The sequence below is a fragment of the Sorex araneus genome, chromosome 3 (assembly GCF_027595985.1).
Source record: "Sorex araneus isolate mSorAra2 chromosome 3, mSorAra2.pri, whole genome shotgun sequence".
Classification (NCBI taxonomy): Eukaryota; Metazoa; Chordata; class Mammalia; order Eulipotyphla; family Soricidae; genus Sorex; species Sorex araneus.
In genome coordinates this window covers 43,755,210-43,768,630 of record NC_073304.1, presented here as the reverse complement: position 1 = coordinate 43,768,630, position 13,421 = coordinate 43,755,210, and the positions used below count along the sequence as shown (strand labels likewise).

At 40.0% G+C, this 13,421-nt stretch overlaps 1 protein-coding gene across 1 annotated transcript in view; it reads left to right on the top strand.

The window, feature by feature from the left end:
• The window catches only part of PELI2 (pellino E3 ubiquitin protein ligase family member 2), a 208,487-nt gene that overhangs the window by 55,574 nt on the left and 139,492 nt on the right, over positions 1-13,421 (top strand). Inside the window, exon 2 of the mRNA XM_055130926.1 lies at positions 896-1,025. Within this exon, the coding sequence (XP_054986901.1) occupies positions 896-1,025 (130 nt within the window). The remainder of the gene's footprint in view (positions 1-895; positions 1,026-13,421) is intronic.

Here is a 13,421-nt window from a genome sequence, read left to right as displayed (position 1 = left end):
TGTTCTCAGGTGGGCCTCAAACCCTGCTTTGCAGTTGGGAACCAGGCTCTGCTGAGCACCATGGAACACAGCCGCGACAAGACTGCTGCCCCTGATTTGGGTGTTCTGAGGGAGCTCGGGGCTGTCCTGTTTGTCTAGGGAAATTTTCAAGTTGAAACGCCCACTGAACAGCTGTGGTGCCGTTAAACACAGCCTTTTAAAATTACCTGCTATGCTTAAGGTATTAGTAAAGAAATCTGCTAGGGACATAAGCTCCTTTTCATTTGATGAGTTATTTGACAGTAGGTGAGCTAGAGCTTTGGTGGGTGGGGAGCTTTAAATGGGCAGTGTTCTCGTAGATTTATAGTTCATGTTTGATTTTTTTTGTTTCTGGCCAACGAGAGATTTCATGCAATAATGGGAAGGATCCAGAACTTTTAAGAATTCAAGAAGCCAAATTTGATTTTCTGTGAAGTGAATATCCTAAGATACGGTCTGAGTGAGAGCCGGGGTGTAATTAGTGTGCTGCTCTCTAACTAGTTCATTTAAAACTGTTGCTTGGGGATTTCTCTGGGGTCCAGAAGAATGGCACTTGCTGAATGGAGCCAGCCCTCATAAGGCCTTTGCAGAATTCTCATTTGCTTATTTATACCCTGTCTTTTCAAAAAAGATTTGAAGAGTCTGACTTTATGGAACAGGAAACCTATAATTACTCTGTACATCACTCTTAAATTAAGTTTCTGGAAGTGATTTGAATTTCATTACAGTTGAAGTCTGTTTTGCAGCCCTTTGTTTTTGTGGGGTATTGAACAGGCAACTCTTTAGGACCAAGTCTGTCTTTCCCCTGTTCCTCCTCAGGTTCATCCTTAACTTCAGGAATCCACCAATTAATGAATTCTTTCTCCTCTTTCTTTAGGTACAATGGTGCTCTGCCTAATGGAGACCGAGGACGGAGGAAAAGCAGATTTGCTCTTTATAAACGGCCCAAGGCTAATGGAGTCAAACCCAGCACAGTGCACGTGATCTCCACGCCTCAGGCATCCAAGGTAGGAGCCACCAGAGCAGGTGGGCTGGGCTGTCAGCCAGCTGAGATACTCCCTTAATCCTCCTCAGCGGTGTTGCCTTCCTCCCAGCCACCCGAGGTCAGAGCATTCTTTGTTGTCAAGGGCTTTGTTCTGTTGGGCAATAGCAGCCTTGGCCCAGTAGCATGTCATCCCCGCGTTCATGAAGCAGTCATCTGCACACTGATTCCCCAGATCCTTGCTCTGAAGACTTTGCCCAGTGTCTGCTGGGGTGGGGAAACGTCAGCTCTTCAGAAACCCTTGCTTTGGGGCCAGGTGGAAATGGTCTAGATCAGTTTAAACAATTCAGAACACTTGTGGCTAAACAGCAGCTGATGTTTGTGATCCTAGAGAGTTTGAGTATTAAATCTTGATATAGACCTCGTTAAGATTTGTTATTTTCCTTTTGTCAGTTGAGTGCAGTAATTTTACATAATCTTGAATATACATGAAATTAATTTTTTGTAGCTATTAGAAAGATTAGACGTAAACAGCTAATTCCTCATAAGTTTGAAGTTAAACAGAGTTAATTTTTTATGATTATGTCATATATTTTCTGAGATCAGTGTCTGTGAAGGATATCTTAGCCTATTCTTTGGTTGATAATTCTACCTGTTAGATTTGTGACGATTTTCCCTTTAGTTAAATTCTAAAGTGTTTAATACTGCTTTGTTTTTTATGAAATAGACATAAATATATAAAATATTATGCCATACTAAATATATTAACTACTATCTGTAACATATTTTATTTATTACATTATATAAAATAAACATAAAGTACTTCATATGAGGTACATGCTTATACATGCTTATTTACCATAATGGGTTTAGACCATCTGGAATAAATAAGAATTTGATTTCCAATTTTCACTGAAAACCTTTGTTCAAATAGAAATGAATGGCTTCATGGGAGCACATGTGGTATTTATACTCAGTCTTAGAAACAGGTCACCTTTGTTCATGTTTTTATTAGAAAAGCATCTGTTGTTCCTGAATCATGCCCTAGAAAAATTTTGCTAGGATGTGCCAATTAAGATGGTTTTGTTTTAGAGGTTAGGTATGAAAATACTAAGCACCAAAGAAGCAGGAAAAGAGAGATGGATCATTTTCAGCCAAGGTTTTGACCAGGGAAAGGGAAATAAAGAGGTTTATAGAAAGGAAGGAAGGAAGGAAAGGACACATTGCGCAGAAAACAGGAAATTAGCCTCACGAAGAAGTCTGAGAAAAGAAGGATGTGAAATAGCAATAGAATGTTTAGAGCCCATCAGTCCAAATGTATTGGTGAAGGACACCCAGACAAAGGATTTTAAGGATGTGATAGTGCCAGAAATGTTCTGATCATAGAAAAGCTTCTGGAGCTGGAGCAATAGCACAGTGGGTAGGGCACGCAGCCGACCCGGGTTCGATTCCTAGCATCTCATATGGTACCCCGAGCACCACCAGGAGTAATTCCTGAGTGCAGAGCCAGCCAGGAGTAATCCCTGTGCATTGCTGGATGTGATCCAAAAAGCCAAAAAAGAAAAAAGAAAAGAAAATAGAAAAAGTGTGTTTTCTGGTTGTTGGTTTCTTTATAACACAAATTAGTTGGCTGTAGGCAGGGACCATGTTGAATCAGGTGAGCATCACAAATGGTTCTGGCTTAAAGTTAAAACAAAGATTGAGAAATTATTAAAGACTATAAGATAGAAGAAACTCTCAGACTTGGGGACAGTTGTGAGTAATCCAGTCTTAAGAATCAGAATATCAACAGGAATAAACATGGATACTCTTTCAAGGGTGTTATAAAGTGAGTTGGCATCAATTACCATCTATTTCTTTTAAACGTTTATAGTCTGGGGAAAGAGAATCTGGTTATGCCTAACCTGAGCCAAGGAAGATGGGTCCCCTTGATGTACTTACTATATACTGATCAGGTAGCCCATATCACCTTTCATTGATGACTCTTACTCATCTCTCTACCTGTGCAGTTAGACTCTCAGACAGAGAATTCTACCTTTCCTGAACTTAGAACCTTAGTCACTTAGTTACTTAGTCCTTGCTCCCTCACTTCTTTCCCCATTCAAACTCCCAGCTTTGTCCTGTCACATATACTGCCACCTGCTGTTAGCCCCTTTACAAAAGCCTTTATCAGTAGAACCTTTTGGGTCTAAATGCTCCTGCTGCTTCACTGTTTCTTATTGTTTGTGTTGATACTAAAGCCATGGGTTAGGAATGTGGGTTGGTTGTGTGGGTGAGGGGGAGTAGGCGGGAGAGGCACTCACCCAGGAGTTTCTCATAGACATTTCAGTTTTTCCTTTTTTAATCCAATATTGTGACTGAATTGGTCAGTTGGGTTCTTATTATGATTTCAAGACTCCCTTTGGCAAGAAACTTTGGCTTGGGGGGTAAGGGAATGGTTTATTACCTGTACGATATGTAAGTTACTCAACATGGTTGGGTCATTGTGAGGTTGCCATTGGGGTGGTTGAGAGGGGGTGAGCACCCCTGTGCAAGTCAGCACTCGCCTGGAGTCCTGCTTTTATTAGGGCTGGGGTGCAGGGTGGAGGAGAGCTAGGGTTTCCTGGCCTCATTCTTTATTGGTGAGTATAAGTCATACAAGTGGAAATTTAAGGCATAGGAAGATAGGCAGTAGAAAAAAGGGAAAAAAGGAAGAAACCTGCATCTTTCCTTCCTATCAATTATCCAAAGACTACCCATGATTTGTAAAACAAAGGCACTTTATGGTGGAGAGCTACCTGGCTTTCTATCTAGTCCTCTGGCCACCCTGTGTTTAATCAAGTCAACCCTCTTTGAAGTAGATGCTTCTGCCCCAAAGCTTAAGCAGGCACTTGCATTCCAAGGGGAGGCTATGATCAGGGTTTACACTATGCTCTTAAAGCATGAGTGCAAAGTTCTGACTTTTTCACCAGTATACTCATTTATTTATTTATTTATTTATTTATTGAATCACTATGTAGAAAGTTACAAAGTTCTCACGCTTATGTCTCAGTTATACAATGCTCGAACACTCGTCCCTTCACCAGTGCCAATATTCCACCACCAAAAACCCCAGTATACCTCCCGCCCCCCCACCCCACCACCCCCGCCTGCGTAGCTGATAAATTTCACTTCATTTTCTCTTTACCTTGATTACATTCTATATTTCAACACAGAACTCACTATTGTTGGAGTTTCCCCCCAAAAAAACAGCCCTACTGACAAGGAAGCATTTGATAATTAGTTTTTCAATTGCTGAGAATGAGGAGATGGTTTAGGATTTCTGTATTTTAGTATTTTAGTAATTAAGTCCAGGGAGATTTATGTTAAAATTGCATCATTTTCCTTCCTGGGGCAGCATGGGGCAGTGGCTTAGTTCACAGTCTAGAGACATGGATGCAAACAGTTGCTGGGACCAAAAGTAGTCTAGCTGGCCTCCGGATCATGGTTGATCAGCAGCAGAGCGGCTGCACAAAAGTGTGGCCACTCGGGTTGAATCTTGGCGGAGCGCGCACCGGTATCGCCCCCGGCCAGAGACTGTCCACGTGTCCCGCTGTTTCAAGTTCATAAGTCTTTTTTTTTTTTCTCTCCTTCCCACGCCACCAAGTTTGTACCTGCTTAATAGTTCTCATAATATGGCGGATGCCACACCACTTCTCCCAAAAAAGGGGAAAAAAAACCTAGAAAGAAGGATCTTTCCCCTCCTCAGCCGGCGTGGGGCTATGGCTTAGTTCACAGTCTAGAGACATGGCTGCAAGCATTTGCTGGGACCAAAAGTAGTCTGGTTCTCACCAGTATACTCTTTTAATCTCCCAGTCATAAGACTAGAAATGATTTCCACTCTTTCTTTTTTAACCCTACATTATATTACCCCTTTCTTTGTCTCTCTTGGCTTCTTCGGTCTACTGCATTGTTCTCTATTTCAGTTGACTGCTTTATTTCAATTTCTTGCTTGCTAATCCCTGTTAAACATGTATTTGTATTCATTGAATTGTAGTATTTTGGACTCTCTCTTTTTAAAAACTGATATGGTAGCTCATTGTCACTTGAAAATGACCATGATATCCAGTTCTTTCTGCTTCTGTGTGCATACTCTTTGAGCAAGCCATCCAGCCTTCAATCTGGCAATAATTGTCATGGTTTATAGCTTACATGGCTCTTTTAAGCTTGAGTTGTCCTCAATCCAGACTTCTTTTCTCCAGAAAATTTTTTTGTACCTTTTCTTTATAAATCTCTGGACCTGGACTGTTCCAGGATCTTGTTAGGTTGTTTAATTTACCTTCCTTGTTGCTCACCTTATTTCCCAGCAGTATCCCAGGGTGTATGGTGGTACCTGAGTCAGTTGTAGTTTTTTCTTACTCTGCAGTGTTGGTGAGGTGAGGATCACTACTGATAGAAGATGAAAAAGTGAGACTAGAAGATATGGATACCATTGTTAGATTTTGAGCACCTGGCCTTTTGACTATGTTACTTCCCTTTACCGGAGTTACTCTCTCTGTCCCACAGTGCATAGCAGGATATACCCCTTTGCTAACAGGAGTGGCAGATGGGAAATGAGACCACTGTGCCTGCTGGTGTCCAGGCTAAGTTGTATGAGGATGATAATTATATGCTACTATTGTGTCATTTCTATTTGTGTGTATGTTTTCTTTTGAAATAGTAATACTAAAAAGATACATCTCACTGTATAATGTACCTCAGAAAACACTAAAATTCTGTTGTACTTTTGGTAATTCTCAACTTGGACAGGAGGAATATAGCAATTTATTCATGCATTTATTTATTCAACAAGTGTTTTGTACTTTCTATGATGAGATGTCTATGTGATACGTATAAGGCATTGAATCACTTGTATCACTTGTAGGCCCATTGATCTTCGATTTGCTCGAGCGGACGCCAGTAACATCTCCATTTGTCCCTGTCGCGAGCTAGTGTAGCCCAATGATACCTGCTCGCGCCAGGAACAGAAAGAGCCTCAAATCATTCACTTAGAGATTTGACGAAGGCATTGAATATATTGCTTAAAAAAAGTGTTCATTTATTGCTAGTTATCTGCTGCATAGGCAAACCAAGTATTATATGAATATGTAGTGTGAAATGTGCAGAGAAGGAAGACTAAGATAATGTGAGCAAAAGAGGTGCAGAGATTAAAATGGGTTGATGGGAAGGATCTCTGAAAAAGTGGCTTGGGAACAGCCTCCTGAGAAGTAAGGATGGGTTGTTCATGATTGCGTTTCAGTTGTACATTATTTAAGCACCCATTGCTTCACCACACCTCCTTCCACAAGTGTCCCTATTTTCCCTTCCAACCCCCAGTCTACCTTTATGGCAGACTGATTCCCTTCCTCCCTCCCTTCCTCCCTCCCTTCCTCCCTCCCTCCCTCCCTCTCTCCCTCCCTCCCTCCCTCCCTCCCTTCCTTCCTTCCTTCCTTCCTTCCTTCCTTCCTTCCTTCCTTCCTTCCTTCCTTCCTTCCTTCCTTCCTTCCTTCCTTTTTTCCTTCCTTCCTTCCTTTTTTGGCACTGTGGTTTGCAACACTTACTGAAAGTGTGTGTGTCTGTGTGTTTGTACATATATACATATATAAAAATATATATTTATAACATTATCATCACCATCCCATTGATCATTGAATTTCTCGAGCAGTCCAGTAAATCTCCATTTGTGTGTTTGTGCATATATACATATATAAAAGTATATATTTATAACATTATCATCATCATCCCGTTGATCATTAAATTTCTTTCTTTTTTTTTTTTTTTTTTTTAAAGAAATATTTTATTGAACCACCGTGAAAACAAAAAAAAAATACAAAGCTTTCAGGTTTAAGTCACAGTCAAATACTGATTAAACCACCATCCCTTCACCAGTGCACCCGTTCCACCACCAAGAACCCCAATACACCCCCCACCCACCCCACCCCCATCTAAGTAGTTGATGATATTCCCATTATTCTCTCTATATATTGAGTACATTTCATATTTCCATACAGAACTCACTATTGTTGATTGGAAATTTTCCCCAACAATCAGGCCTGCTGAATAAGCATCATCTAATAATTTCTCTTCCTTGGTAAAAGTGAAGACTTTGAGCCCGCGCGGCCGGCCGCGCGGTTTTGGGTTTCTAATACTTTAGCTCAGTTCACAGTCAAAATGCATGGCTGCAAGAATCTGCTCTGGTGCCAAAATGGGTTAGGAGACCTCAGGATCACAGTCAGTAGGCGGGAGGCTCTGCTTCTCGTGCCGCAGCTCTTGGTTCATCTCTGGGCGGAAGGCGCGCCGGGAACACCTCCCCTCCCAGGATCACCTACAGGCTACGTCACTAAAGAAAGTCCTACCTCCTGGTGTAGGGGTCTTAGAGGGTGGCTCTCACCGCGTGGCTGCTGCCGCTGCCGCCATTTTCGCTCAGAAAAATGGGGTGGAGAGGGAAAAAAATCCCTCCCCGGGCTGCACGAGGTTGTAGTTCAGTTCGCAGTCAAAATGCATGGCTGCAAGAATCTGCTCTGGTGCCAAAATGGGTTAGGAGACCTCAGGATCACAGTCAGTAGGCGGGAGGCTCTGCTTCTCGTGCCGCAGCTCTTGGTTCATCTCTGGGCGGAAGGCGCGCCGGGAACACCTCCCCTCCCAGGATCACCTACAGGCTACGTCACTAAAGAAAGTCCTACCTCCTGGTGTAGGGGTCTTAGAGGGTGGCTCTCACCGCGTGGCTGCTGCCGCTGCCGCCATTTTCGCTCAGAAAAATGGGGTGGAGAGGGAAAAAAATCCCTCCCCGGGCTGCACGAGGTTGTAGTTCAGTTCGCAGTCAAAATGCATGGCTGCAAGAATCTGCTCTGGTGCCAAAATGGGTTAGGAGACCTCAGGATCACAGTCAGTAGGCGGGAGGCTCTGCTTCTCGTGCCGCGGCTCTTGGTTCATCTCTGGGCGGAAGGCGCCGATCATTAAATTTCTTGAGCGGTCTCAGTAACGTCTCCATTCGTCCTAGTCCTGAGATTTTAGAAGCCTCTCTTTACTTGTCCTTCCCAACGATGATCATCCTATGTCTGTCCTTCTCCCTCTGACTCATTTTACTCAGCATGATACTCTCCATGTCCATCCATGTATCAGCCAATTTCATGACTTCATTTTTTTCTAACATCTGTTACAGTATTCCATTGTAATGGTATGCTGCATATATGTAATGGTATCCATTGTATGGTACATCTACATGTACCATAGCTTCTTTAGGCATTCACATTAGGCATTTGGGTTTTTCCAGATTCTAGCTATTGTAAATAGTGCTTCAGTGCACACAGGAGTGCAGATGCCTTTTCTGCCTGGAGTTTGGAGCCTTGAGGGCTTATTCCCAGGAGCAGAATTACTGGGTTATATGGAAGCTCAATTCCTAGTATTTTTAAGAGTATCTATCCATGTTGTTTTTCAAAAAAGCTGGACCAGTCAACATTCCCACCAGCAGTAAATTTGGTTCCCCTTTTTTCCCTGCATCCTCATCAACATTGGTTATTGTTCTTTTTTTTTTAATTTTTAAAATTTTATTGAGTCACCGTGAGATAGTTACAAGCTTTCATGTTTGGGTTACAGTCTCACAATGATCAAACACCCATCCCTTCACCAGTGTACATTCCCCACCACCAATATCCCGGGTATTGTTCTTTGTGATTAGAGCCACATTCACAGTGTGAGAGGTATTTTGGTTTGTCTTTCCCTGATTAGTGATACGAATGTTTCTTTGTGTACCTTTTGACCATTTGTATTTTTTCTTTGAGGAAATTTCTTTACATCTCTTCTCCCCATTTTTTGATGGGGTTCCATTCTTTTTTTGTTGCTTTTTTGGTCACACCTGGTGATACACAGGGGTCACTCCTGGCTCTGCACTCAGGAATTACCCCTGGCAGTGCTCAGGGGACCATATGGGATGCTGGGAATCAAACCTGGCTCAGCCGCATGCAAGGCAAATGCCCTACCCGCTGTGCTTTTGCTCCAGCCCCAGGTTGCATTTTTTGTAATGTAAATACCAGTGCTTTAACATAAATAAATATAAATATATATAAATATATAAATATATAAATACCAGTGCTTTATATATTTTGAATATTAACTCTCTATCAGTGGGCAAATAACCTCTCCCAGTCTATTGGCTGTCTTTGTATTCTGGTCTTTGTTTCCTTCGAGGTGCAGAAGCTTCTTGATTTAATGTAGTCCCATTTGTTTTTTCTGTTTTTGTTTTTGCTTATACTTGCTTGTCAGTGGTGTTTCATCCCTAAAGATGCTTCTAGTCCCAATGTCATGGAGGGATCTATGTTTTCCTCTAAATATCTTATGGATTCAGGTCCAATATCAAGGTCTTAAAACCATTTTGATTTGACTAGTGTGTGGCGTCAGGAAGAGATCTGAGTTCATTTTTTTTGCATGTGGCCAACCAGTTTTTCCCCAGCACCACTTGTTGAAGAGGCTTTCTTTGTCCTGCTTCATCTTTTTTGCTTCTTTATCAAAGGTTAACTGATCATATACTTGAGAATCTATTTTAGGTTTTCAGTTCTATTTAATTGATCAGATGGTCTTTCTTTATTCCAGTACCATCTGTTTTAATTAATACTGTTTTGTAGTATAGTTTGAAATTGGGGAAAGTAATGCTTCCCAGCTCCTATTTTCCAAGGATTACTTTGGCTTTCAGGAGGAAGGGACAGTTATTATATGAATTTCATAAATGTCTGATTTTTTTTTGAAAAATGTCATGGGTATCCTTATAGGGACTGCATTGAATATAATGTTTTGGGGTGTATGAGGCAATAATATATTTGGAAGTGTTAGTCTTTAAGATAACATAATCTTGAAATTATGGATTTCCCCAGAAGAAAAAAAATAGTAGTAAACTTCAACTCCAAATCTTTTTATACTAAGCAGAAATGTAAGATACTAGTAGTTTATATTTTTAGACTGAAACCCAACGATTATTTTAGCAACTAATATTCCAGAAAATGGAAAAATAAACTATGCCCAAAGTTAATTGGACAGAAACGTGTCAGAGAAAAATAAATAAATGAAGTAGAGGCAAAAGGACAAAGAAAAGATCAGTAAAAATTAAGAACTAGTTCTTTTTGATGAGGGGTAATGTTGGTGGATTGATTTGGGCTATACTCAGTGGTGCTTATAGCTTACTCCTACTTCTATGCTCAGGAATTACTCCTGATGGTGCTCAAGGGACCATATATGGTTTCAGGGGATAGAATGGGTTTTGGATGCATGCAAGGCAAACTCGTTAACTAATCTGTATATTATCTCTGAAGCTCAAGAGCTAGTTTTTTCAAAGAAAAAACAAAGAAGACCTTTAACTGGACTCAGGGGGAAAAAAAACTAGACATTATATCTGATACTGTGAAATTACAAAAGATTGTAGATTACTCTGAGCAGTCTAGAATTGGGTAGATTTCTAGAAACAGGGATCTATTTCCGAGAAGCATACCTCCTACTAAGACTTAATTGGAAAGTCTCGAATATGAAAAATATCATAATACCTCTTTAAAAAAATACTGAGCAGGAGATTGAATCAGTTATATAATTGAAAGCCTCTCAGGGAATGTTCTCACCATAGTAAGAATCATAGTAAGAGGAAGTACAGAGCCTCTCAGAATCATGATGAGAGTTAGAGAGATCGTACAGGGGTTCAGTGGATCTGGGTTCGGTCTTGACACCGTGTATCATCATTCCCTCAGCATGGCCAAGAGGATTCCTGAGTACAGAATTGGGTGTTAGCCCCATGCACTGCGGGGTAGAATTCCAAAACCAAATAAATAAACAAATAATAGAACTACCATAAGATTTAACAATTCTTCTTCTGCATGTATCCAGAGGAAATGAAACAGAATCTTAACAGATACTTACATTTGTCTATTTGGTAATTATTTACAACAGTGAGATATGAAAACAAACCAAGTATCTGTCAGTGGTTGAATAGATACAATTAGTTGTGCATCTCTTAACAAGGTCAAATGTCCCACGCAATGTTTTTTAGGTGATTTTATTGTTGTGAGGACACCATAGAGTTAACTTACAAAACCTGGATGTTATTGCCTACTACACTGGTTTCGATTACTGGTCTGTGGATTGGTGCTGGTTCACAGGTGTGTGAAGATTGAAAACCACTGGCCTACCACCTATCTGTGCTGCATATAGGGGCCATCTTCTTATATGTTGTTTGTGGTCAGCAAGCATTATTATTCAGTGTGTGGCTCTATATACAGTGGAATGTTTTTCAGCCATGATAGGAATCTTCCATGTGACTTATTCATAATAGTCCCTGACGATGATATGCTAAAGGAAATGTCAAATAGAAAAGAACAAATCCAAATTGTTTGAATTTTTTTCATTAGAAGTTGTGTTAATTGTCATATTAGTTATGTTTGTGTGATGCCAAGTAATCTTTGGATGATGTTAAGTTTGGATAAAAGCAAGTAAGCTACCTTTTTTTTTTTTTTTTGATACTTGACCTGTAAAATAAATTCCTTAAGTACTTGGAGTAGAAGTAGTGAAATTTGGTCTGGCAGTATCCCTTATGTGTGGAATCTTCAATAACACAGTTTGTAGAAATAGATGAGAGGTGGTTAGCAGGGGTGGCAGGACTGGGGAGTTGGGAGATATAGGCTGGAAAATGCAAGCCTTCAGTTACAATTTGAATTAATTCCATGTCTAATATGACTGCAGTTAATACTTCTGTAATACAGACTTGAAAATTTCTAAGAGCAAAACTTAAATGTTCTCACCATAGTAAAGAAATGATAATTTTGTGATAATGCTGGAGATGTCAGCTAACTATATAGTGGGTAGTGCTTTTGCGTTACTGAATTATGTTGAATCAGTGTGTTACACTCTTTAAACTTACACATTGTTACATGTCAAGTAGATTTCAGTGAAGCTGACAAATATATAAACATAAATCAGTTAACAGAAAATGGAAATTGCTTCCTAACACATCAGAGTATCACAAAAAATATATTTATGAACCACCAACACAGAGACAATATATAGTTTAAAATAATTTTCTGACTAAAATATTTATTATGGCTTCAACAAATTATTTCTATGAATGCATCATGGCAGTTGTGAGTTATTGTCCTGATTGTTGCAAAACATCTCTGCTAAAATAAGAAAACAACTTTTTAGAAAACTTATAAATCGGGGCAGTAAACTTTCATTATTGACAAAGCTCCAGCCATTTTATATAGAAGTGGTTTAATAATTTACCTAAAATGCAATATTTAAAACTTTTGAGATGGGGATGGTTTTGTTGATTTTCATGGATCAGGAAGGATCATCATCTGACATACATTAAACTTTATGGTCAAACTCAGGAAAAATTGTTCCAATGGGAAATATTTAAATAAAGACCTTATGAATTTTGCATAGGTGGCAGAAGTAAATTGCTAGGTTAAAAATGAGTTCAGTTTAAATTTAAGAAAGTTCTTTGGATTTTTTCCATTTGATGGTATTTTGTTATATTTAATTTTTTCCTGCATGATATCTCAGAAAGATAAAAACCCAAGTAATCCACTCCATATTTTAATTGTTATTTCTATTTGATTGTTATATCAAATAGATAAGGTATATCTTATTTATTACTGGAAACTGAGATCAGGAAGCATTTGCCTTTGGATATACTGCCCTGTGGTATTGTTGATGTAAACTCATTTTAAGAAATCGTATACGGACTTGAATTATTATTTCAAAGGACTTTATTATTGTTTTATTATGTATGTATGTATGTATTTTATTGAGTCACCATGAGAAATACAGTTACAAAGCTATCCATGATTTGGTTTCAGTCATACAATGTTCCGACCTGTCTCTCCACCAGTGTCCATATCCCACCACTAATGATCCCAGTTTCCCTCACACCACCACCCAGCCTCCAGCCTGTCTCTGCCTCTGTGGCACTGTGGCAGTCATTTCTCTCCCTCTCTCCCTCCCTCCCTCCCTCCCTTCCTCTCTCTCTCTCTCTCTCTCTCTCTGTCTCTCTCTCTCTCTCTCTCCCCCTCCCCCCCTCTTTCTCCCTCCGCCCCTGTCCCTCTCCCCCCCTTCTTTTGGACATTATGTTTTGTAATTTTGTAATACAGATACTGAGGAGTTATCATGTTTGTTCCTTTACCTACTGTCAGCACACAGTTCTTATCCAGAGTGATCATTTCCAACTATCTTTGTCAATAATGATCCCTTCTCTAACCCAACTGCCTTTTCCCCAAGCACTTGAAGCAGTCAGTCTTCCAACTGTGAACCAGTCCTCCTGGCCCTTGTATCTACTGTTTTTGGGTATTAGTTTCATATTGTGTTTATTTACATTCCACAAATGAGTAAAGTCATTCTATATTTATCCCTCTCCTTCTGACTCATTTCATACATCCTGATGCTCTCCATG